The sequence below is a fragment of the Borostomias antarcticus genome (genome assembly GCF_949987555.1).
Source record: "Borostomias antarcticus genome assembly, chromosome: 23".
Classification (NCBI taxonomy): Eukaryota; Metazoa; Chordata; class Actinopteri; order Stomiiformes; family Stomiidae; genus Borostomias; species Borostomias antarcticus.
This window is the reverse complement of record NC_140256.1, coordinates 15,278,506-15,303,986: the sequence shown is the minus strand read 5'-3', so window position 1 is coordinate 15,303,986 and position 25,481 is coordinate 15,278,506. Positions and strand designations below refer to the sequence as shown.

At 46.6% G+C, this 25,481-nt stretch overlaps 2 protein-coding genes across 2 annotated transcripts; both read right to left on the bottom strand.

The window, feature by feature from the left end:
• Positions 1–248: 248 nt before the first annotated feature.
• Positions 249–1,983, bottom strand: LOC311324406 (vasotocin-neurophysin VT 1-like; the record flags this gene model as incomplete). The annotated part of the gene is made up of 3 exons (XM_084456865.1): positions 249–400; positions 561–765; positions 1,864–1,983. 3 exons carry the CDS (start codon positions 1,981–1,983, stop codon positions 249–251), a joined length of 477 nt encoding a protein of 158 aa, XP_084312991.1.
• A 2,180-nt stretch (positions 1,984–4,163) lies between these two features.
• Positions 4,164–14,332, bottom strand: ubox5 (U-box domain containing 5). Its single transcript, XM_084457361.1, has 7 exons — positions 14,285–14,332; positions 13,684–13,740; positions 12,382–12,483; positions 10,154–11,019; positions 8,747–9,501; positions 7,855–7,983; positions 4,164–4,508 (listed from the first exon to the last, which is right to left on the bottom strand). The coding sequence occupies exons 2-7, from the start codon at positions 13,735–13,737 to the stop codon at positions 4,297–4,299; spliced, it is 2,118 nt and encodes a 705-aa protein (XP_084313487.1). The 5' UTR covers positions 13,738–13,740; positions 14,285–14,332; the 3' UTR covers positions 4,164–4,296.
• Between the last annotated feature and the right edge of the window lie 11,149 nt (positions 14,333–25,481).

Here is a 25,481-nt window from a genome sequence, read left to right as displayed (position 1 = left end):
TACTGATACCGTTGCCCTTCCTTGGGGCAAAACATTTTCAAAGGTCTGGCTTAGGTGTGAGCAACGGCATAAATAGTGAGTAGCTTGAGGCACAATCACCGTCGCCAGTATGCTCCACCAGGGGACCACGGGGCTCCTTTTACTATCCAGAAACATGAGGTGTTGGAGTCAGAGTAGCAGATTGTTGGTAATTTGGGATGTGGGGGGGGGGGGGGGGGTCTACTCTACGTGACTCAATCTGTGTGGCGTCAGTATCCACTCTGCCCCCTGGTGGCCAGATGCAGCAGGCGCAGCAGCAGTTCTCCTGGGGAGGAGGCCAGGGAGGAGGCCAGGGAGGAGGCCGGGGCAGCGGCCAGGAGGTGACCCTCCCCCTGGCAGTCGGAGTCTAGAGTACAGCTCTCTGCCCACAGATAGGGAGGGGAAGAGTTAGACACATATGCAGACAGAACAACATACTGTAGATATACAGAGTAATAGACAGACAGAAGTGACCTCAGTGTGTGACCAACATTCTCACCCTTCAGGTTACCAGAGATCTACGTTCAGCCTCTAATATGTACCTGCGTCACAGCAGACCCCCGGTGCAGCGCAGTGCCCCCACTCCGGTCCACAGGGTCTCCCCCCTGGCTGGCAGGGGCTGGCCAGGAAGCTCTCCCCCAGGCAAGGTGCCGTCTCCGGGGAGCCCACCCGGCAGCCCAGCCCCTCCCCACAGCAAATCCTGGGGCCGAAGCAGCGGCCCTGGTCCCCGGGGCCACATGGCATGCACTGGAGGGGGAGAGACCACACCGTTGATAGGACTTCCTCTTTACACTTTTTAAAACAGTATTCTGTATAGAATGATTTTAATGGTAGAGGAACACACTGAAAGAAAGGTGACTAGATAGACGCTTCTTATTCTTATTATTCTTTCGGACCTAAAGGTGTTATTTTCTGAACCTTTTTTCAGATGGTTCTTATAGTTTTACAAATGGTTCTATATACAGTAGCACCCATTTTTTTGAGTGATAGAGTGCAGCTTTGCTTCTCTTCCTTTTACAGTACAGAAGGACTGGACTCTTCTCTGGGTGAGTAGATGGTAGGATCCTGTAACATGACTCTAATGACCATTTCTATACATTACAATACTGTCACTGAAAAGACACATGAACTACTAATGAGATAGCCTAATTATTCTTCAGAGATGGAAGACAATATTGTAGGATTTATCTAACCTTCCGTAGCCTACTGTATCTCTATAGCTGATGAGATGAGACGGTTTGAGTTTGAGATGAGGTGGTTTGATTTTGAGATGAGATGGTCTGAGTTTGAGATGATCTGAGTTTGAGATGAGATGGTCTCTAAGAGTCTCAGTTTGAGATGAGAGGATCTGAGTTTGAGATGAGATGGTCTGTGAGTCTCAGTTTGAGATGAGATGGTCTCTGAGTCTCAGTTTGAGATGAGGTGGTCTCTGAGAGTCTGTTTGAGATGAGATGCTCTCAGTTTGAGATGAGATGGTCAGTTTGAGATGAGATGGTCAGTTTGAGATGAGATGGTCAGTTTGAGATGGTCTCAGTTTGAGATGAGATGGTCAGTTTGAGATGAGATGGTCAGTTTGAGATGGTCTCAGTTTGAGATGAGATGGTCAGTTTGAGATGAGATGGTCAGTTTGAGATGGTCTCAGTTTGAGATGAGATGATCTCAGTTTGAGATGGTCAAGCACATCAGGACTCAAACCTCTCCTTAGGGGAAGCGGTTTGTCCATTTACAAAAGAACACAGTGATGATGCGTCAAAATGCAAAGTAAAGATCTCAGTAACAACTGGAACCTGAAAAAAATCTTTAACTGTGTCAGAAAAAGAAGTAAAAGAGATGTATCCACCGTACCTGTCTGAGCGTCGTCTCCTGAAGAGCTCGTTTTCCTCCGCGAGGACAGTTCTGAATGTAGCATGCGGAGGAGAGCGCTAGGAGTCCTAGAAGGCGCAGTGGGAGTGAGCAGTGAGGCATGGTGAGGCTAACCTGGTGACAGACTGCTGTTGTCCTCTTCTCTGCTACTAGGATGACTGACAGTGACATCTGAGACCAACCTCACTTATAAGGGTTTGTCACACGTTATTTGACGTCAGTGTTAATACACAGTCGACACCTATGCCTGCATGCTCCACACACCTTTACAAATACACACGCAAACACACACACACACACACACAGATGGAGGGCGAGAGAGGGAGGTTGACGCAAGCTGCAGCCTAGCCTAGTCTACCTGGCAGCAAGAGATATGTGGGCCATATTCAAGACCGCACCACTCTAATATGGCATGTTTATGAATTATTCAAGGCAAACAAACAAAATTAATTCAAAACAAAACAAGCAACATTGGATTTATGTTAAAATGCCTTTTACTGTACATATCATCAAACACACTTCAAAGAGGGCCAACATAACACACAAAGAGAAATAGTAAAAGGAACGTATGAAAAGTAGCATAATTATGAAGAATAAGATTATAAATGGCAGGGACACTTAAAGGAAACCTTCACTGATGTGGCAACTGTCTGGTAGAGATGGAGATGAGAAGACTTACCGCCACACAGACATGACATCATCAGACAGAGACACCCTGGAGACCACTGAAATGAGGACAGAAGTAACAAAACAAGCGTGGGTCATATCTGATAGGCACCTTTGGATTTCAAGTGTTCATGCAAATGAGCGTTTTAATGTTCATGCTCTGGATAAACGCACGCAGAGGCTTGTCCTACTTCTGAACTGTTATTACGTGGCTGATTAACTTGTAAACAGCCAAGGAAAAGAGGCAGTTAGATTGCACAGAAGTACAAAGGCGCAGTCTCTGCTGACCTCCAGAGTGTGACTGGAAACAGATCCTCCTGATGAGTGTAAACATGTTGAAATGTGCAACGATCGCTCTGCAGATAGTCTGCTGGCACGGACCAACAGAACAGCTCAGGGGTATGTATGGCCGGCAATGAAGGCATGTTATAGGAAATTGAGGTTGAAGAGTGTGCATGTTTTAAATAATGTTGTTTATGTGTTTTAGCAATTCATAATTTTTTATGTTTATTGTATTTAATGTGTAACAATGTTTTTGTTTGTATTTGAACAATGTGTATGGTGTTTTTGAATTCTGTATTTGTATTTTATTTTGTTAAGGGCTCCATTAAAAATGAAACCTGGTTTCAATGGTGAAATAAAGGTAAAAAAACAAACACATAAAAAAGAAATGTGTAAAAATAAAATAACATGGAAAAAAAGCACTGGTTGACTGTACATGTACGTTGATTATGGATTTCTGAAAGGTTTGTAAGTTGTAGGCAATGTTTGTATCCGTGGCATGACCAACCGTTCACCACACAGAACAGCACCCTTCAGTCCTAGTGTTCGACAGCCTCTGCTTCAGTCATGTTTTCATTCCCCCTCAGTCTGTACATACGTAGCTCTATATAACTGACCTATATCTGCACATACAGTCTATCCCAAACACAATGTTTAGTTGATCCTGACTCCTCCGTATGTAACCCTGGTGTGGGTGTGTCTGGCCTCTGGGGGGTGTGTGTCTGCATCGTCCTCCGTCATAACGCTTATTAGCCTACATAGAAAACAGGGTCCAGATGTCAACATCGTAAGTATTGTCATGGCAACCCCCACTGTGGACGTGTGTGAGTGGTTTCTGTTCTCTCCTCCTCAGTGACTCAGCGGTTTTGCTCCTTCCCTTCCCTCTCTCTCTCCGCCTCCCTGACCGCTCTCTCCCTCAACCTTTCTCCGTGGCTCTCCACTCCAAACATGGTTCTACTCTTCTCTGTACAATAGTTGGAGACCCAAGAGGCTACAGCCCCTTCCTCCACAGAAAGAGAGAGGGAGGGAGGGAGGGAGAGGGAGAGAGATAGAGGGGGGGAGAGAGAGAGAGAGAGGGAGATGGAGAGAGAGAGATAGAGAGGGAAATAGGGAGAGAGAGAGAGAGAGAAATGTGGAGTGGTTGGTTTACACTGCCAGAGGAGTAGAGTCTTAGACAGTGGTTAGACTTAAGACCAACAACAGACACAGTTTATAGTGCATTTCTCTAGAACATCTTTAATGAGGTCAGGGCCAGCCCTACACAGGAGGCTGAGACGGTCTGTTTATCAAGAGCTCACGAATGGTTGTGTCTTGTTATTTGTATGGTCCCTGGTCCATGTTATTAACTGCTCACATGTATAGACATCTGTACACGTATGTTCACAGCGCACGTCTATCTGAACATTGCACCCTACATGTCAAAGCTCGAGTGTTCAGTAGAGCGATTTCCTGCACATGTGTGTTGGGTCAGTGATGCATGCGTGTGATGTCACTGGTGGGGGCGGGACACTGGCAGGTGGGACACAGGAAGGAAGGTTTAGGGGCAACCGAGCTTGGTGGGCTTGACTTCCTGTGCAGGCAGGGGCGGCAGAGGAAGTGGCCGCAAGGCAGGCGGTACACAGGAGAGACGCGGGAGTAGGCGGAGAGAGAGCAGCAGCAGACTCCACACCTGTCCTCACCTGAGGGAGACAGCCAATGAGAGAACGACCATGAACAAATATCACCCCCTCACTTCCATGTGAAGCACTAGGGAAATTGGTTACTACTGGAAATTTCTAGTTATTTTATGGTTGACTAACCTAGTCTGATCAAAACCCGACTAACCGACTAGTCTAAAAATGAACTGTGGCCAATATTTTGTATGTGAGATTCAGGTCAACCGGTTAGTATTGTCTTTGCCGACTAGCAGGTCACCAGTCGGTTCCTCGAGTAGGTTAATCGTGCGCATCCCCAACAGTGGCGGTGCTTTGAATGAGCGCCAGCGGCATCGGGGGCCCACACTTGCCACTGGTATGGACTTGTTACCATAGTTACAGCATGCCCCAGCCAGAGGTTCGACCAAACTACTCTGGACACAGACGGAATTACAGCGTAACCGTGGGAGATTTGATTCAGTGACGGCACAATAGAAAGTGATTACAGTGGCACTTCCAAGATGATTATTCGAAGTAGGCAATCATGTTTGGGGATGGTTTGAATCAGCCCCATTCAACAAAATGTATGTCAAACAGACTGTGTGTAACGAAGTACGTGACAGCGGGGCCGTGGGGGTATCGGACCTGGGAGAGGGGGGGTGTGTGCTCGGGGGCGGGGGCAGGGCTTGAAGCAGGAAAAAATCATGTGCCTGAAATCTTTTTTAGAGAGCAGGGCAGGGGAAGGGGGGATCTAAATGCATCAATCTGGTGCACTTTGATAGTATCAATCAAGTATCAAATCAAGAAGCTAGAATAACAATTTCAAAGTTTTTAATGATGAACTATGAATTAAGTTTTAATGAACTATGAATGAAATACAAAATCAAGTCAGTGCATAGAAAAGAAGCAATGCTTCCTTCTAAAAGTAACAATACAAAGCTAGGGTGAGCGGACCCTCGCAGCAGTGAGCGGGCCCTCGCACCCCACGCATGTTGGGGTGCGGCGCCGTTAAAGGGTGTGCTCTTTCGGTGTCCAGTACTGAGAGAAACTTCCTGTCACCAGTAGGTGGCGCTCTAAGCGTGACTCAATACCGATGCATAGATGTGTTCAGGACGGTACCTTGATGAAGCGTGAGAAATGTTGTGTAAATCAGACAATGTATGTAGGAGTTATGATGACTTCCTGCTTGACCTGTAGGCGGCGCTATAAGTAGGACTCAATACTGACCTACAGATGTGTTCAGGACGCGACCTTCATCAAGCGTGAGCAATTTGGGGTAAATCGGATAATGTATGTAGGAGTTATGAGGACTTCCTGTAAGCAGTAGGTGGCGCTACAAGTACTGTATGACTCAATGCTGACGCACAGATGTGTTCAGGAGGCGACCTTCATCAACCCTGAGCAATTTAGTGTAAATCGGATAACGTATGTAGGAGTTATGAGTACTTCCTGTTTCACCAGAAGGTGGCGCTGTAGGTATGACGCAATACTGACTTACAGATGTATTCAAGATGCGACCTTCATCAAGCATGAGCAATATGGAGTAAATCGGATAACGTATGTAGGACATTAACAGAAAAGTCGACTTGTCCTGTTTTTTTTCCCCTCTCTCTCTCTGTTTCTGTACCTGAGATAGTCTCAATGCCAGACTCATGAGAGTTCTTGCGCTGATACACTACGTTAGCTACGCTAACTACGTTGCTGCATGCTGCTGATCTTTCCATTATGTAGTATGTGGAGTGCAGCAATTCAACTGACAGGGAGAGACTATGCTGGCTAGTCATATCGGAGCTAACAAGACAACTAGCAGCTTAAATGACCTTCTGATGATGACAGCGGCGACATTCCTCACGAGTGTTTGCTTAGTTCGCTACGTTCGCAATACCACATGTGGACAAGTAGCGACGATTGTCTGCTCAGTTCGTAAATTCAATTTGCACATGTGAAAGCGATAGCGATGTTCGTCAGGTTTGTCTTCTCAGTTAGTAAATCCACACGGGCCATAATTACTCCTCCTTACGTGAGCTAACGTGAGCTACGCGAATGCTGTGACAAATGTACACATTGCTGACTTAGACTACTTCAGGGGGGTATTACACAAAGCTGGCTAACTAAGTAAGCCTGACTTCTGCACAAAGTAAAACCTGGAAAGCGATTTTTTTCTTCAGTCCATGTTCCAGATTTGAAGAGTTTCCAGGTTTTACTCATTGCAGACGTCAGGCTTCCTCAGTTAGTCAGCTTTGTGGAATACCCCCCAGGCCATTATGTTATGGTGTTGTGTGGAATACCCCCCAGGTCATTATGTTATGGTGTTGTGTGGAATACCCCCCAGGCCATTATGTTATGGTGTTGTGTGGAATACCCCCCAGGCCATTATGTTATGGTGTTGTGTGGAATACCCCCCAGGCCATTATGTTATGGTGTTGTGTGGAATACCCCCCAGGCCATTATGTTATGGTGCTTTGTGGAATACCCCCAAGGCCATTATGTTATGGTGTTTTGTTGTTGTTGTTGTTCTTGCTGTATCTATATAGGCTAGGCTATTCTTCCGCTGTGTAAGTGTGATGATGTCATCACACGACTTGTCGACTCGACTTCGACTTTATTGATAGATAAGTCGACCTGAAAAAATCTGAAGTCGTTAATGCCCTAGTATGTAGGAGTTATGAGTACTTCCTGTTTCACCAGTAGGTGGCGCTGTAAGTGTGACTCAATACCGATGCATAGATGTGTTCAGAATGCGACCTTCATGAAGCGTCAGCAATTTGGTGCAAATCGGATAATGTATGTAGGAGTTTTGAGGACTTCCTGTTTCACCAATAGGTGGCGCTATAAGTATGACGCAATACTGACACATAGATGTGTTCAGGACAGAACCTTCATGAAGCGTGAGAAATATCAGACAAATTGGATAATGTATGGAGGAGTTATGAGGACTTCCTGTTTTATGGCAAAATGTCAAAATTTGGCGGGGCACCACGGCAAGGGTGTTTTGTGAATTTTGTTTAATAACTTTTGATCACAAAGGTCTTAAGATGAAGCTGACCGAATATGAAGTTGATCGGATGAAATCTGTAGGAGGAGTTTGTTCAAGTACGAGGCATGGAAATGGTAAAACAAGGAAAAAATAGCACATTAAAGGAGTAGTAAAGGGAAAATGCATGTTTAGCCCTGTTTTAAGGTTACTTGTGATCATATACAATGGTTCAGATCAAAACGTTGACAAAGCTAGCATTTTCGAGAAAGTTGAAAATTGCTCTATCACCGTTTTGGTCATACAATGGATGTGGGTGGGCATCTTGAAATATCATTCAAAAACATGTTAAACTCTCGATTTCAAAGACAATACGGGCCCGTGTGGGTGTCGTACCTGGGGGCGGGGGTATCGTACCTGGGGAGGGGTGTGGGGGGCGCTCAGGGGCGGGCCGCGAGGTGAAGGAGGGGAGGCCCTGCAGGGCTGAGAGGAGGGCCTGGTCCAGACTGGCCGACAGACGCTGCTCGTGGGAGCTCCCGCCGGGCCCTGGTGGGAAACACACACACACACACACACACAGAAGCTGAATCCCAATCTGAGTGCGCAAACCACCCTTGAGGCCCCTCGCACTTGCGGCCTGAGGCCTTAGCACTTAAATGACGTCAGCTGGAAGGGCCAGAGAGTGCAGGGCCGTGAATTAAATGGGACAGCACTTCCAGCTGCGCGCCAACGATTCCCAAGCCAGTTTAGCACAATGCCCCTCCCACTTTGTTTTCATTGGCTGCTGCGTCCCTCCGAGGCAGAGGCTGCTCTGACGCGCTCCTCAGCTCGGCTCTGCAAATTGACCGACTGACGTCTGTTTTAATTTAATAATAATTTAAAAATTATGTTGGGTGGGATATGTTTGCAGCAAGTGGATTTCAAGATCAATGTTGTGTTATTGGCAAATGTCATAATTTATGTGTGATGCACTCGGATCATGACTCGGATGCACTCAAGCACCGTGTCACATGAGACGCGGTGGACTGTGGGTATTTTCTGCTCCCAAGTCCGCGAAATTGCGGACTTTCGGTAAGTGCGGTTAAAGTGCACAAAATGCCGGCAGTGGCGCACTTGTGGACCTAGCAATTCCGTTTTGGGACCCTGAGCCCTTGTGGACATGTAAGGCCACAAGGCCGCGAGTGTTCTGCACTTTCGCCTAAGTGCGCGATTTGGGATTCAGCTAGAGAGGAGGAGTTCATGGGAGCCCTAGCACATGTGGGTGGTAGAGACCAGGCCGACCTTTCTGAGGTGAACTACTACTACTCACCTGGTGAGTGAGCAGGACTAATGTCTGTTCTGGCCCTTTTGGGTTCGGGCTGTTTTTGATCACGGTGAACAGCTCTGCCTGAGGCTGCCTTGGACTGGGTAGCGTCTCTATCATCACCCAGGTCTCGCTTCCTCCCGAACCCCAGTTTAGGGCCTTGCTCCTGGGTGCGTGCTCCCTCCTCCTCCTCGTCTGCCCCCTCAGGACGGAGGTTTGTAGTGATGCCATCACTCCCGTTCTCCATCCTGATGGGTCCGGTCCCAGCTGCCTTGCTCTGGCTCTGCGCGGTCCTGCCCGCTCCGGGGGTTTCCTGTTGGGTCACCACCGCCGCCGCTGTCGTCGTCACTGTATTTCCACACAGCGCCCTCATGTGGCCGGCTGATTCCAGGGCGAACGCATCACCGGGGTGGACGCCTCCTGACCCAGTCTCCTCCGAGCTCCGGGCTACAAGTCTGGAGGGGCGGGGACCGTCACCCTCGGTCCCCCTCCCTGCCACGCCCTCCCTGACCCCTGGCCCCGCCCGGAGCAGGAAGCGGTCGATGCGACTCTTCAGGTGCGGGTTGGGGAGCGGGCGGGAGTCCGGGGTGAAGGGGACGCCGGTGAAAGGGTCTTTGGGGGGGCGGCCCCAGGACGCCTCCCTCCGCTGGTACTCCTCCAGGGTGGCGTTGTCCACCGAGGCGCCGCTCGGCAGCAGCATGGGCAGTGACATCACTTCCTGGGTCAGGGGGTCAAGGAATTCCTCTGGGACGTCTGAAAGGCTGGGAATCAGAGAGCAGAGTGAAGAAGAGAAGCAGAAAATAAATTATAGCAAGCGGTTGATAAATACATTTTGCTGTATTTTACAGTAAGTATTTGAGAGTAAGTCTCCCTTGGAAAGCTCGTGGGACTCAGTAAAGCAGAGATGAATGCCTTGTCCACACATACACAGGGTTTTTTGAAACCGGGGATTTTCCTCCATAAAAAAAAATAATTCTCCATCCACATCCTCATTCTGTTGGATGGTGCCAGGGTAACAAGGATGTAACACGCACATCAAATAGGCTGCTTGCCGTCACATTCACTCTCGGACTTCTGCTCCACTCCACACTTTTGATTATTTTTATTTTTTTATTCACCAGGAGAAAACAGCATTTTGGTAACCAAGAGCTGCAGTTGTGTGGTTGAGTCCACACGGTTCTCATTATGGCATTTTATGTAAACAGGAGGTTACAGTGACATAAAAACAAGCCAAAACTCTGGTTTTCTTGTTCACACGACAACACTGAAAGTGGAGTTTTTAGAAATGTTCATCCCGGACAGAGTTTTCCAAAAAGTCTGGTTTCAGTGACAGAACCGCGTAGAAAAATACCTGGTTTCAAAAATACCCGTGTTCGTGTGGACAAGGCCTGAATAACCAACTGAAACCCGTACCTAGCTGCTGCTGTTGAGAGTGGCTGTGCTGGTGGACTGGCGGGCGAGGCTGGGTGGCTAGGCCCAGGTGCTGGTCTCAGACTAGCCTGGTGGACTCTGCTCACCCTCTCCACCTCCTCTGGGGGGCAGCAGCGAGCGGGGAGCCCCCACACCACCAGCGCCTTGAGCCCCAGCGCGGAGGCAGCTCCGCTGAACGGCACGGTCACGCGGAGCTGCGTCACGGAGCCCAGCGCCAGCGGGCCCCTGCTCCACAGCTCCTCCTCCCTGCAGCCCGCCGGCGGGGGGGGAGGGGGGCGGGAGAAGGGAGGGCGGGGGCGAGGGCGGGGCTGGGAGAAGGAGACTGCGGTGTCGTCCCTCAGCTCACAGCGGCCAACCAGTTTGAACTCAGCCTGGCCGCTGTCTGTGTCCGTCTGGCCCTGAGCGTGCTGGGTCCACCGCTGGTCCCGGTGATGGCTCTGGTCCCGGTGATGGCTCTGGTCCCGGTGATGGCTCTGGTCCCGGTGATGGCTCTGGTCCCGGTGATGGCTCTGGTCCCGGTGATGGCTCTGGTCCCGGTAATGGCTCTGGTCGTGCTGGTCCCACTGCTGGGGCTGGAGACCACACTGGTGACCCTTGGACTGATCCGTTTTAGCACTTTTCTGTGGAGGTAATTGTTTTGGGCCCTGCTGGTCCTGCTTCTCAGCCTTCCCCTGGGCCAGGCGCTGGCCCTGTCTGAGCCCAGGTGTGGGACCCTTCTCTGGGCTGTGTGTGTGGGGCAGCAGCGGGTCCGAGCTGGTGCTGATCTCCAGCCTCTTACAGGCCCCCAAGGGCCACAGCTCCACGTCCACCCTGCACACCTCCACCTGGAAGCCAAACTGCAGAGTCACCTGGGACCAGACAGAGAGACAGGTCAGGCAGAGAGACAGGTCAGAGAGAGAGACAGGTCAGACAGAGAGTCAGACAGAGACAGGTCAGAGAGAGAGACAGGTCAGACAGAGAGTCAGACAGAGACAGGTCAGAGAGAGAGACAGGTCAGACAGAGAGTCAGACAGAGACAGGTCAGAGAGAGTCGGACAGAGACAGACAGAGATGGGTCAGACAGAGATAGACAGAGACAGAGATGGGTCAGACAGAGACAGAGATGGGTCAGACAGAGATAGACAGAGATGGGTCAGACAGAGATAGACAGAGATGGGTCAGACAGAGATAGACAGAGATGGGTCAGATAGAGATAGACAGAAAGAGAGATAGGTCAGAGATAGAGTCAGACAAAGATCGAGTCAGACAGAGACAGGTCAAGACAGAGATAGTCAGACAGTGATAGTCAGACAAAGATCGAGTCAGACAGAGATACTGTAGTCAGACTGAGACAGGTTAGACAGAGATAGCCAGAGACTGAGGCCTCGTTCTGAATTCATACTATATAGTATGCCAAAAAAGAACGTAGTGTGTCTCAATACCAGTGGCGGCTGGTGACTCAAAAAAAAAAAAAAACGGAGGACAGGAGTAAGGATGGGTATCGTTAAGATTTTATCGATACCGGTATCGATACCGCTTATCGGTACTGATACTTAACAATACTCGATAATCGATACTACAATACCACTTTGGTAGTCATAAACTGCCTGGCTCGATGTGTCTGTCTCTGTTGGTCTTCATTTACATAGTGGACTGTTACTGTAATATAGTGATCCTGTGTGATACTTGTCCAGTCATTGCTGGTTATGGCTACTTTTGACACATTGGCAAGCTCACATATGATATTTCTCTTTTCAACTGCATGCTAAGCAGGTATGAGGGTGTCTGATAATGTGCCTCTGTTAACTGGAGTTAAGGGCTGGTCATCTCCCTACAGCAACAGTTACTAACATCAGAAGACAGACTAACTGTGGCTACATTACTTAGCTACAGCAACCGAAAATATTTTCATTTCATTATCTCTAATTCCCAGTCAGAAAATGTTATCTAATTACGATGTTAGTTTTCAATAGGACCCACAATCCTGCGTGCAGCGGAAATTACGTCACCTGTGCGAGTTACGACGGCTGTGGACGAAGGCTGCTTTATGGACTGCGACGGATGTGGGCAAATTTCAAGGCACAAAGTTAAGTCAAAGTAATATGTACCAATTGTACGTATATTGCGTGCAAAGTATGTAATGGGCCATATTCCCAGGGCCTGTATTGGTCAGGAGCAAGTTGAAGTTATTTGATAGAGCATATAGACTAGTCACTAGAACATCAGCTCACCTGCACGGGGGGACGCAGGAAGTACTCCAGCTTGAAGCCCCGCCTCCGAACGGCAGGGTCAGCTGACAGGAGGTTGGTGACGTCATAGCCGTCGGCACACAACTACAGAAGAAGGGTGGGAGGGGTTGAGATTAAGGTCCAGAGGTGAAGTGGTAGAAGAAAGACAGGAGAAGGAAAGGAGTAGAGGAGAAGAAAAAGGTAAATAGTAAATGGACTGCACTTATATATAGCGCTTTTATCCAAAGCACTTAAAAATGGCCTCTCAATCATTCACACACACATTCACACACCAAGGGCGGCAGCTGCCATGCAAGGTGCTAGCATGCTCATTGGGAACAATTTGGGGTTCAGTGTCTTGCCCACATGTGGACAGGAGGAGCTGGGATTCAAACCGCCGACCCTATGATCATTGGACGCTCTACCCTCTCTACCGCCTGAGCCACGGCCGCCCTTAGAAGAGTGAAGAGGAGGAGGAGGGGAAGAAGAGATGGTTCAGCGAGGAGCACTGCCATCCCAGTATGAGGATCAATGAGAACAACCTCGCTGAGAACAAAGATCAGCTGTGACTCAACCCCCCCCCCCCCCCCCCGCCCACACACACACACACGCGCACACACACACGCACACACACCACCTTGACCCTCTCCTCCATCCTGCTGTCATTCAGCATTCTTAATACTGATCTGATCACGACTCAAGTTCACACAATACTAGTCTGACTCAACGGATGTAGGTTTTGGCAATAAACCTTGTCATTCGTTGTTACACTGCTCAATCAGATTAATCAGATTCGGCCAAGAGATTCTCTCGGCACCAATGAGATTGGATCCAGACTCCTCCCCTTACCTGCGTGTTACCGTTTTCAGGCCCCTTCACTACGTGAAACAACACCCTCCGAGGCGAGCTAGCAACACACACGCTGAAAATGGTTCAGTTTGGACGAGGAGTTGGATCGTGTGATAAGGCAGGCATGCTTGGTTCTTTCGGTGGATGGTTGCAAAGATATACAATGAATATGCTTACAACGTTTGCTGCGTCCGGGGCTGGCTCCGCCCAAGACGACTGTGATTGGTTTAAAGAAATACTGCGTCCCCCCCCCCCCATTGCAGAATGGTAATATGTCCAGCCAGACCTGTCTCCGGCGCTGGCACAGCGTAAACGAAGTGTAGAGATAGGTCTGGCTATGTGAGACTAACACAATACAGACACACAGACACCCAGCACGTGCACACACAAACGCTGGGACATGTGCTGCCCTGCTTGGAACAGGGTACAGCCAGATGTGTCTGAATTGTTTCATACCTTGTTGCACTGGACAGTGGTTTGAAAATGGGGCAGGCACAGATTCACCACCATTACCTGCTGAAAGACAAGATCAAAGGATGGTAAATGGACTGCACTTATACTGCGCTTTTAAACTTGTTTTATACGATTCCCTCTACTTCTTGAGCCACAGCCGCCCAGACAGCTCCACAAAACACGAGGCATACAACATACAGTATTATATTTTCTATGGCCTCCACACAGCACAATGTGAAGCAATTACTTGGCCAAGAGATGGAGACACCGTGAATGACAGCCTGACGCATGCGCATCACTCCAATTCTCCAATAGACCATGAACTGTGATCTCTTAGATAAATGACCTGTGTGCTGCTTGTGATGGAAGTACCTTTCACAATTCGCATTGAGCCCACTTCATTCAGGGAAACTATAGCGGTGGTGCACTTTCTGATTAGTTTTCAATCGTGTTTGACAGTTGTGTGTAAGCTAAGTTAGCTAGCCTAGTAATAGGCTAATTTCCTACGTTATCTAAGAAGAGTAACGTTAGCTAACAAAGAGTCGGTTTGTCATTTCTTTATAAAGTATATATCACCTAACGTTACTGACTCTGCATCACTCACCTGATTATCTTCAAGACACCAGTTCACTGGACTAACACTCCTGTTGACGAGAGCTCACTTGCAAAAGGTAGCTAGCTCGGCTCTTCTTCTTCTTCTTCTTCTTCTTCTTCTTCTTCTTCTTCTTCTTCTTCTGTGGGGTTTAACGGCGGTTGGCATCCTAAAAGTTGCATTACCGCCATCTACTGGCGCTAAAAACCTCTACAGGATCCGGTCCCTCAGACTCTCCCCATCAGGCCGGTTTCCTTTAGAAACCCCACCAGATACTTCCTGCCTCGCCCACCACTACCACACTCCAGTATTCCCTGTACCCCTGAGCCCACCAGCCCAGTCCTTCCCATTCCCCCCATCATAACCGTCCTCTCAGATACATATTTCCTACAGCGCACGAGTACATGACCCACAGTTTCCGGAACCAGACACACCTCACAGTGTCCAGTAGGATGTTTCCCAATAACGTGCAGAGAGAACTGCAAGTTTGACCAGCTTGTCCACTCTGTCATTCCCCAGAATGCCCACATGCGCAGGAACCCACAGGAAGGAAACCACCGTACCCAATTTCCGCACTCGGGAATGCCCCTCCATAATTTGGGACAGCAGGTCCTGGCGAGTACTGGACGTTCCTAACTGAAGGCTGCATAACCCTGCAGCAGAGTCAGTGCAGATCAGAGCCCTAGGAGGCTGGGCCCGCTCAACCCACTCCAACGCCAGCCAAATGTTATACAACTCAACCGTAAAAACACTCAAGAACATAGACGTCCGTTGACCTATAGAAACCTCCTGACTAGGGACTACAACTGCAGAACCAGTCGTCCAGACAGCGGGTCTTTGGAACCATCCGTAAACACCTGCACACACTCAGCATATTTACTGTCAGTATACCTATAAAACTCAGACACCAAATCTGCATTGGCATGCCTTGCTTTAACCCGTAACAATGTGAAGTCCACCTCCATTGGTTCCAGAACCCACACAGGGGTCGCTGGCCACACCACCGTCGGGCTGAACTCCAGCCCATACACCCCCAGGTCCCTCGCTGCTGCATCTCCCATCCAGCCGAAACTAGCCTTAACAGTGCCCCCCCTTTCCCAGCAGGCCTGTAACACCGATTTGGTGGGATGCTTGTCTCCATGCCCCCTCAGATTCACTTTGAGCTGCTTCCTCCGTAACTCCAGCGGCATCTCGCCTGCCTCGACTTGTATGGCACACACAGGAGACCCTATACACAATCTATACACAATCTGAGAGCCCCTATACACAATCTGAGAGCCCCTATACACAATCTGAGAGCCCCTATACACAATCTGAGAGCCCGTGCCTGGATCACATCCAACCTCCCTAACACCGTTCTGGGAGCCCGGGCCTGGATCACATCCAACCTCCCTAACACTGTTCTCGCCGCAGAGCCATATACCACACTCCCATTATCCGGCCGTGACCTAATCAGAGCAACATAAATATATTTCAAGGAGGCCACATCGGCTCCCCAATACAAACCTACAAGGCACCTCATCACATTCAAAACTTTCTTGCACTTATCTACCAAAAGAGTAACGTGGCTCCTCCATGTCAATCCCGGATCAAACTGAACCCCCAAGAATCTAATAGATTCCACCCTCTCCAGAGCACGCCCATAGAGCTTAACGACCGCATCTCCCCCAATCCTCTTTCGTGTAAAGAACATGACTTTGGACTTTTCGACAGAAAATGTAAAACCCCATGCCTCCCCCCACCTCTCAACTTGATGTACACTGTCCTGCAGTTTATGCACTACATGGTTCACATTCCTCCCCCGTTTCCACAAAGCCCCATCATCCGCAAACAATGATCTGCCCACATCCATCGCCACACCACCAAAGATATCATTTATCATAACAGTGAACAAAATTGGACTAATCACACTCCCTTGCGGCGTCCCATTTCCTACCACAAACTTATTGGACATGTCCGAGCCTACCTTCACCTGAATGGTTCTCCCATCTAAAAAGTCCATCACCCAATTAAAGACCCTCCCCCCAATCCCCATGGCATGCAACTTTATCAGCAACCCCTCCCTCCACAGCATGTCACACGCTTGTTCGACATCAAAGAAAATTGCAGCTACAGTTCCTTTATTAACTTTCGCTTTCCTCACCTCATCCTCTAAACACACCACTGAATCTAATGTACCCCTCCCCTTCCTAAACCCACTCTGACACCCTGCAAAGATCTCCTGTCTCTCTAACCAATACATCAGTCGTTCATTCACCATCCGTTCCATCAGTTTACATATTTGCGAAGTTAAAGCAATTGGCCTATAGTTCATCGGTATGCTAGCATCTTTCCCAGGCTTTCCAATAGGAACAATAACCGCCTCTTTCCAACTAACAGGTAGACTACCCCCCCCCCACACCTTATTATACAGCAACAACAATTTGTTCAGACCACCGGTACTTAAGTGCTTTATCATCACATAACATATGTCATCCTTCCCCGGGGCAGTCATACCAGCTTTAGCCAGTGCCCTTTGCAACTCCCCCAATGTGAATGGAGCACTCAGCACATCTCCAGTATCCTCCCGCCTTCTCAGTACCCCTGCGTGTGCCGATTTTGTTACCTCCTTGCCCCTCCTACCCTCCTCCGACAAATTATCATCACTGTGAACTCTAACAAAAGCATTAACCAGCAACTCAGCCTTATCTCTATTAGTAACGGCTATGTCATTCCCACTTATCAGTACCGGATAACTCCACGCCCACCTGTCCCCACCCATCATCCTGATCATACCCCACACCTCTCCTACAGGGGGAGTGTTCCCTATTGACCCACAGAACGTCCTCCAGTACGCCCTCTTAGCCTGCCTAATAGTGCGCCGCACCACGGCCTGATCCCTCTTATACTGTATCAGCTGCTGAAAAGCATGTAACCTCTTCAGGAGCCTAAAAGCCTTATTTCTAGTCTTCACTGCTTCCTTACACCTATCATCCCACCATGGCATAGCCTTCCTCTTCATACTGCCCCTACTCTTAGGGATGGAGCTCAGCGCCGCTGCCCTAAGACCTGCCTTTATCCCCTCATCCAGAGCCTCTATAGTCCCAGCCCCATCAACCCTATTCAGATGGACATCACTCACTTCCTGAAACTTCCCCCAGTCAGCTTTCCAAAACACCCATCTCCCACCCCTATCCTCCTCAGGCACAGAAGCATCCAGTAGGAGCGTGCAGAACACCGGATAATGGTCACTATACGGTACCCTCCTGATACACCCTCCAATCACAACGCTCAGCAAGAGTATGAGACACCAGTGTCAGATCTAACGACGATTCCTTTCCTGTGACGACATCTATCCTCGTCCCACCTCCATCATTTAAACAGACCAAATTCCTCACCTCTAACAGTTCCTCAATGACCTGGCCATTAACATCCGTCCTCTCACTCCCCCACAATGTATTATGTGCATTAAAGTCCCCACACCACACTACATTCCCACCGTTCTGCCCTTCAATTCTTTCAAGCTCATTCACCACCTGCTCCACCTCCACAGTCACTTGCCTCTGACTGGGCCCACGCTCCTCAACCCACTTGCCTCTGACTGGGCCCACGCTCCTCAACCCGCTTGTCCTGTCTGGCCTTCTGAACCGACACAGCATAAGATACTTTTTCCCTCACCCTAATCTGTTGCACTTCCACCTCCCTCTTCATCACAGCACAGCCCCAATACGCAACACTATGAATTCCTCCAGTTACAGCACTTTGGCCCCCCCCCCTCCCCACACTCCCCATATTCATGGTCCCCCCCACACCTAGCACACCGTCGCTGCCCCTTTCACATCTTAGCCACATGCCCAAAACTCTGGCATTTAAAACATCTCATAGGCGTCTGGACGAACTCCCTTACCCTGTACATCACATGATGCTTTTTTAGCCTCTCTTACTCTGAAATGTAATTTAATGTAATGTATTGCTTTATAAATGTTCTTAGCCGGTAGACAAACATACTCCTGGAGCTTGCTCGATCGCCTTGTTGAGAGGGGTCAGGGAACAATTTTAACAGCTCACTTATCTGGCTCACTTTTAATTAATGCAAAAAAAAACGTTTTAAAAGTGGCTTTCTTGACTGCATGAGAGTGAGAGAGCCAAGAGCAGTTTTCTGCACATGTTACACACACAACCGACACAGCACCACAAAGCTATTTATAGAACAGCACAGGCTCAGACGAGCCCCCCCACCGCTCACTCTCTCTCTCTCACTCACACACACATATTAGTGAGGACACATACTGTCAAAGCAAGAAATTCAGTAAAAAGCACTCCAAACACAGACCAAAATCTTAAAGCATACATATGAGTATGCAAGTCAAAATGTAGGCTATTTCATTATAACTCAAAAGAGCCTTGTGTGAAAAATACTCGAGAATTATGGTCAGTTGTTAGCTAATTATGATTAAACTATTGTAACTGCAATTTTAAATATCCTGAAAATATATATTATTTAATACAACAAGAACCTGCTACTAATAACTGATCACTGTCTGCAAAAATGTCTAATTAATGAGGCTGTCTCCCCAGATAAAAAGAACATCTCGAGGAACTGTCACCTGTTGGAAAAGGCATCCATTGTTGTAAAAAGAGCTACACACTATATGGACCTGTCATTCAAGTGGAACGTAAAAAGGGCATATGTGTGCTGAAAGTGAGATTAATTGTGTTGAACTAACTACTGTTGTCATACTGTAGAAGGATGTGACCTATTGTCTGACAGTGCCGGAGGGAGAACAGTACACCTGAGGGAGACCAACAGGCAAGTTTAAATCTGGAATACTTGAAGCTGACTTGAGTGGCATTCATTGTATTCTGCAGTATTTTTTTGCAGATGGCTCGTTATCATGAAGCAGAAAGAGAAAGGTCGGGACAGAGTACAGTGACTCAGCGAAAACACTCAGCCGACACAAAAGGTATTTACAGTCCTGTTTAAGAATTGACACTAACGTGTACGGTTCAACGTAAAAATACTGGCTTTATCGAAACTACCCAGCTGGCACACGACCGACCTTCAACTTTGAAATATAGTTGGATTAATGTCAGTCGTCGTTTCAACCTTGAAACAATATTGAATGCTCAATGGTTGAAAAAGGTTGATAAAATACTTATAAATCAATGTTGAAATTCTGTTGAAAATCTGTACGTTGATGTACAACAACGTCAACATGATGTCTTCAACCTGCCTTATAGCCCTTAAATGCACAATATGTGTAAAAAGTGGCCCAACAAGGTTTAGGCTTTATATATCTTTGCAATAACTTATTTTTATTGATCACAAATCCTTATTTTGCGCTTGCACAAAGAATGAGATTCAAATTTCCTTTCATGGACATCCGAGGATGTCGTATTATGGACACCGTAGTTTCTTTGGAAAATTTGTTGCGTTGCACCGTGTGTAATGTTTGTCTCGCACTAGCTGGACGTAGCTAGTATCTACTTATATACAAACTGAGCAATGTGCCAGTCATTCCCTTGTTGTCCAACTTTTGCCGCTACTTGTAGATTGTAAGGTTAATATATTGTTTAGCTTGCAAGTTGGTTTTGCTTTCGCATTTTAACATAGGCTACATCCTGGGTCGTATTGTGCTGCAGAGGTTGTATGTTTAGAAAGATAAAAGCTGTTACCAGCCGGCAGATTGACTGTGAATGCCTTTTTCTGTAGCATTGCTGTTTAGAAGTATGTCACAAAATGTGTTTGTGTGTGTGCATGCCAGTGCCACAAACACTTATTTTTCACATTATTGTTGGATTGATGTTGTTGCTATTTGCACAGTTGTCAGTGCTGCAACCCCATTCACTGCTGTTGTAGGCCTACATGTGCATCTAGATTCTAATGTAAAATAAAATTGTAAAAAGTTCACGCCTTTGTTCTCTGTGGCTACATGATTGAAAAGTAAGAAGTTGAAACAAAGTTGCAGTTCCAACAGTGATGCAAAGTTGACTCAAAGACCTTAATTTACCCATGTTGAAAAGTAAGCCGTTGAAACAAAGTTGGGATTTCAAAGTTGATTCACCTTTCAAATTCAACACATATTCAACAGTGACTGTAAGACCTTAATTCACCCATGTTGAAGAGTAAGATGTTGGAACAACGTCGCGATATCAACGTTAATTCACCTTTCAAAATCAAAACCTAATTCAACGTTGATTCACATAGTCACATGACGTTGAATCACCCATAGCTGGGTACAGAACAATACTTAAAGGAACATTGCTGTAATGTAAAGTGCACAACATACCCAGTCCTGTCTGAAGATCAAAGTCACATCTTACAGCCCCGACATAGGGAAGATCTGCAGCGAGCTTCAGAAACAGAAGTCACATTAAACAGATGAGAACACTAGCATTTAATAGGCTATTATTTTTCAGAAAAAAACATTTAATTTAGACCCGGAGCTGATTTTTTGTATGTTATGTTCAGGTGCTTCGGTTGATTGCTGGCCGAGAAAGAAACCCGAAGAGGATGAGAGCACACTGAAATGGACTTGTCACAAACGTTCCTAACCAATTTTATGTTTACTTTTTTAAAGCTGCTAAGCTGCGGTTATATGTTTTATTTATATTAAAGTGCGCTAGTTTTTATTTTAATTTTACACAAATACGGGAAGGACTCAAATAGGCCTGCATATGTCAGTGTTTAATTTATTTCAAAGTAGGCCTACACATGCACACTGCACTTCTGTTTGTTGTAACAGGTCAAATTAAAAAAAGATTAAAACTTTTAAAAGTTTCTAAGCCGTGTTATGTTTTGCGGCTCCAGACTATTTTTCTTTAGTGGAAGAGGGGGCAAAATGGCTCTTTTGATAGTAAAGGTTGCAGACCCCTGTTATAAGCTGATAACTGACTATGTAAATGTTTAAATATATTACATGAATATGTCACCGAAGATGGTTTATGAGGAATGTTGTGTGGAGGTTCAGTGAAAGACATTAAACTAGACACTAAAGGTCCCTTTTGTATTCTCCACATCCCCACTCTCAAACGAGGTGTTCCCTGATCCTCTGTTCACCTGGACCAAGGTATGCAGGCCTCTGCTGGACGGGAGAGAGGAGTGTGATGGGAGGGAGCGGGTGCTGGAGCCTGTACTGACTGAGCTCAATGGCTCCATGTTCCACTGCACTGCTCCATGGACGCTCACACACGACTCATAGTGTTTGGTGAATGTGTGTGTGTCTATGTATGGGGTTGTTTTTATTAGTCTATTCTCTATGGCTTCAAAAACAAAGCACAAAAAGCACATGAGTCCGTAACAGACTTCAAGATGAGAAAGGGTGACTTCAATGTGGGAGGAAAATAGTTCCTGGTAAGAATCTAGAGGCTATGTGTCTGAGAATCAAAGGAAGTATAATAAATTTATACAAGTAATAAAATAAACCCACAGAAGATGATCTAAGACTTCTCTCGCTACATTAGCTGATGCAACGTGATGTAAGGAGATGCCGGGCTTGACCACCATGCTGCTCTTTCTGACCCTCACAATGAGGCTGACCTGATCAGGAAATGGAGGGCCATTTTCAGGGGTGCCATTAGAAATGTTGGGCCCTGTACAAGAATATAATATTGGGCCCCCCAAACCAAGACCTTATGATAATAATAATATTAATAATAATCATCATCATTAAAAAAATAAAATAATAATAATAATAATGGTTTATGGGGGCCCCTGGAAGTGCAGGGCCCTTGGAATCGTTCTAACCTCCCCCCTCCTTACAGCTCCAGCACAAGAACTAAAAGAGCACAATATTCATCCCTAGTATGACAACTTCCATGTTGTCATACTGCCTTTGGGATTAACTTTAGCTGGGCTAGTGTTGTCTGAGCTCTCAGCATTAATAGTTCAAAGGTTTGTTCACAAGTACACAAGCACAAATGTAAATTTGGACAGAACAACCAGAAGGTCTTCTGAATGAAAGTACACCCCATCTAGTCAATATACCTTGAATATGTTTTCAATGGCCCTGTGGTAATTTAATTGTAGCAGTAAGGCTGGCAGATGGTTCTCTTTTTTCAACATTTTTTACATTATGCGGGCTGGCCCACTAGTCTATCACATCTTTATGTGCTATTCGAAGGGCAAGAAATGCACTGTATCATGAAGTCCTTGAATAAAGAATGAATACTGTATGACATGGATGTAAAGTCTGATGCTTTAGTTTATTTGAGATATCATTTTGCTTTGGTGTGAATTTGAGCTTGTATAGTCATGTTTCAAGATTCCAAGTCAATCAAGGTTTCCAAATTTGGACTTGGAAGTGTTGATGGATGCTGGTCTCACCAGCCTTTTTAGAGACTTTTGAGAAGGGGCGAACCTTTGCTCCACGGTGACATCTCTTCTTCAGGTCTTTGGCAATGCCCCCATGCAGTTCGAAGGCTTTCACACATATCATTACCTGTTTGGGAGAACCCCAGTTGTCGTGAGAATTATTTTGTCTCAGATTTCCTGCTAAAGGCTTTTTCTGTGCTTTAGTTGCAGCTGAGCTGTTCTTTTTTTTGGAATCTGAAGGTTTTCTAAGAGGTTTCTCTGGGCTGGTGAGTTTCAGTCCACGTTCAATCATTGCACGTTTCTCTTCAAAGCTCACCTGCAGTGTCTCGGTGGATGGCGTAGATGTGACTTCACGAGGCCTGCTGCTTACACTCTCACTGTTGGGCAGTTGGTCAGTAACGTGAGGCTGGTTAGACTCCAGTAGGTCCCTGTGCTCAAGAGAGATCAACGGTGTCTCCATACCTTGGGAGTACAGATGACATGGTGGTCGTGAGACTGATGAGCACTTTTCAACTGGACTGTCATTCAATCTTGACCCAATTTTGGAATCTGGAGGTTTTCCAAGAGGTTTCTTTGGGCTGGTGAGTATCAGTTAACGTTCAAACATCTCCACTTCTCTTCAAAGCTCAGTTGCAGTGCCTCTGGGGATGGCGTAGGTCTGACTTCACGAGGCCTGCTGCTTTCACTCTCACTGTTGGGCAGTTGGTCAGTAATGTGAGGCTGGTTATCTGTTTTGGTGGTATTCTGGGTTTGGGCTGTAAAGGCTCTCACAGGCCGGGATGACTTGATGCTAGACTCCAGTAGGTCCCTGTGCTCACGAGAGATCAACGGTGTCTCCATACCTTGAGAGAACAGATGACATGGTGGTCGTGAAACTGATGATACCTTTTCACCTGGACTCTCTTTCAATCCTAACTCGATTTTGGAATCTGAAGTTATTTTGTCTTTCTGTGTCTGATCTTCCTGATTATTAAGGAGACGCCCAGATTTGGCAGCAGTGCCATTTCTGCGGGACGTGTCATCACCAGAGTCCTGACAGCTCACTTGGACATCGAGGAACCTTCTCTGACTGCTGTTGTGATGTGAATCACTTTCAGAACATGAATAATAGTAATCTTTGCAGCTGCAGCATGAGGTGCATTTATCTTGGTTGTAGTGTGAACTATATTCAGTATGAGAATTGGCATTGTCATGTCCTTGTCCTTCCTGACTTGTATACATCTGTCTTCTAGGTTCTTCCAGGTGGTCTAAGCAGCTGCTATACTTGTCCAACAGTGCCCTTTTCAGATAAAAAGACTAATGAATTTTGATGATTTCAACCAATACATTTAAATTGAAATATGTCATGCAACACACACACATGCACGCACGCATGCACACACACACACACGCACACACACGCACACACTCCAAATGTATGGGTACTGTATACACTGAACAAATAATATCAATATAAACTTACCAATCGACGTCTTCACAGCCACAGTCACAGTCATCCTAAGTTATGAAGGAAATTCAAGATGGTTGACATTCAAGTATTCACAAAGACAGAGAAAATTCAGACTCGTTTGAATTGTGAATTATTAAAGTACAATGAAACTTTGATTTCCAACCTCAGTCTCTCCTTGACGATTTCTGTATAGATTTAGTATCCAAGACAGTATCAGGACCAGAGCGAGTTGAAACAGAACACCCTTGCAGATAACTAACGTTACATCAGCATCAAGATCCTGGTACAGAGGCCTAGTTGGCGCATTAAGACACTGGAACCCTAGAGGCCTAGGTGGCAACGTTTCTCGGGTTCTAGTGCACATATTTGCAAAGAATCTTCTCCAACATTTTCATTCGCAAATCTTCCGCGACATTTTCATTGTCCGTCAAAGAAAATCCACAGCACTGACATTTCTCCACTTTTTACAGCTTGATATAGGCTACTTGCAGTAGTTACGTGTTTATGTTTGGCTAGATCATAATGCGCCTTGGTGTGATGTCACAGGCGGGAGAAAGAACTTGGCTGTGTCCGAATGTCCATATTACATATAGATGGGTTCGTCGCCTACGTCACAGCAGAGTGCGCACGCAGCCTCTAGGCCAGTGGTTCTTAACCTGGGTTCAATCGAACCCCAGGGGTTCGGTGAGTCAGTCTCAGGGGTTCGGCGGAGGTCAAGACACACACCCGACTCATATGATTTGTGATGACACGCCCCGCTTGGCCATCATTGGCTGCAGGTGATCACGCTACATCGCTTGGCCTATCTGTGCTGCAGGGAATTTGGTGCGCTCAGTAGTCGACTTTCTGAACTGGTCTCTGAAAGGCAACAGCAGAAGTCACACTGATTTGCAGTAAATATTCATTATTATGTTTTTGTTTTTGTGTGAAAATCATGTTTTGATGTTTTGTTCTTTGAACACAGTGATGTTGATGCACGGTTCATTTTGTGCACCAGTAAAATATATACCTATGTTTTGAATTTGAAAAAATCATATTTTATTTTTCCAATTAAGGGTTCGGTGAATGCGCATATGAAACTGGTGGGGTTCTGTACCTCCAACAAGGTTAAGAACCACTGGTTTAGAGGCACCAATGTTGGTGTCCAAGAAAAAAGCAACATGATAGACATTGAACTGCTTTATTTTGTATTTGTTCTGATCATAAGAGTCCAAACACACACACACACACACACACACACACACAACCATCTATTTATTCTCATAAATAGATGAATATACACAGATATACATAAATACACATTTATGATATGCATATTCATAGTAAATCATGCTAGGTCTCTGGAAAGGACTCCCTAGGTGAGGGCACACTGCGATTTGAACACAAACACAAACTGTCGGAAGAACTTATACTGATTTGCATGTACAGTACAGTAAAACTGACAACTCAAAATATCATACAAAGAA

Bases quoted from the DNA above. Each gene is read 5' to 3' on its own strand.
- ubox5 (XM_084457361.1), bottom strand. From the start codon at position 13,737: ATGGTGGTGAATCTGTGCCTGCCCCATTTTCAAACCACTGTCCAGTGC. The intron at 12,484-13,683 runs GTATGAAACAAT...CTTCTTCTGTAG, and splicing joins CCACTGTCCAGTGCAACAAG to TTGTGTGCCGACGGCTATGA. The intron at 9,502-10,153 runs GTACGGGTTTCA...TCTGATTCCCAG, and splicing joins CTCTCAACAGCAGCAGCTAG to CCTTTCAGACGTCCCAGAGG.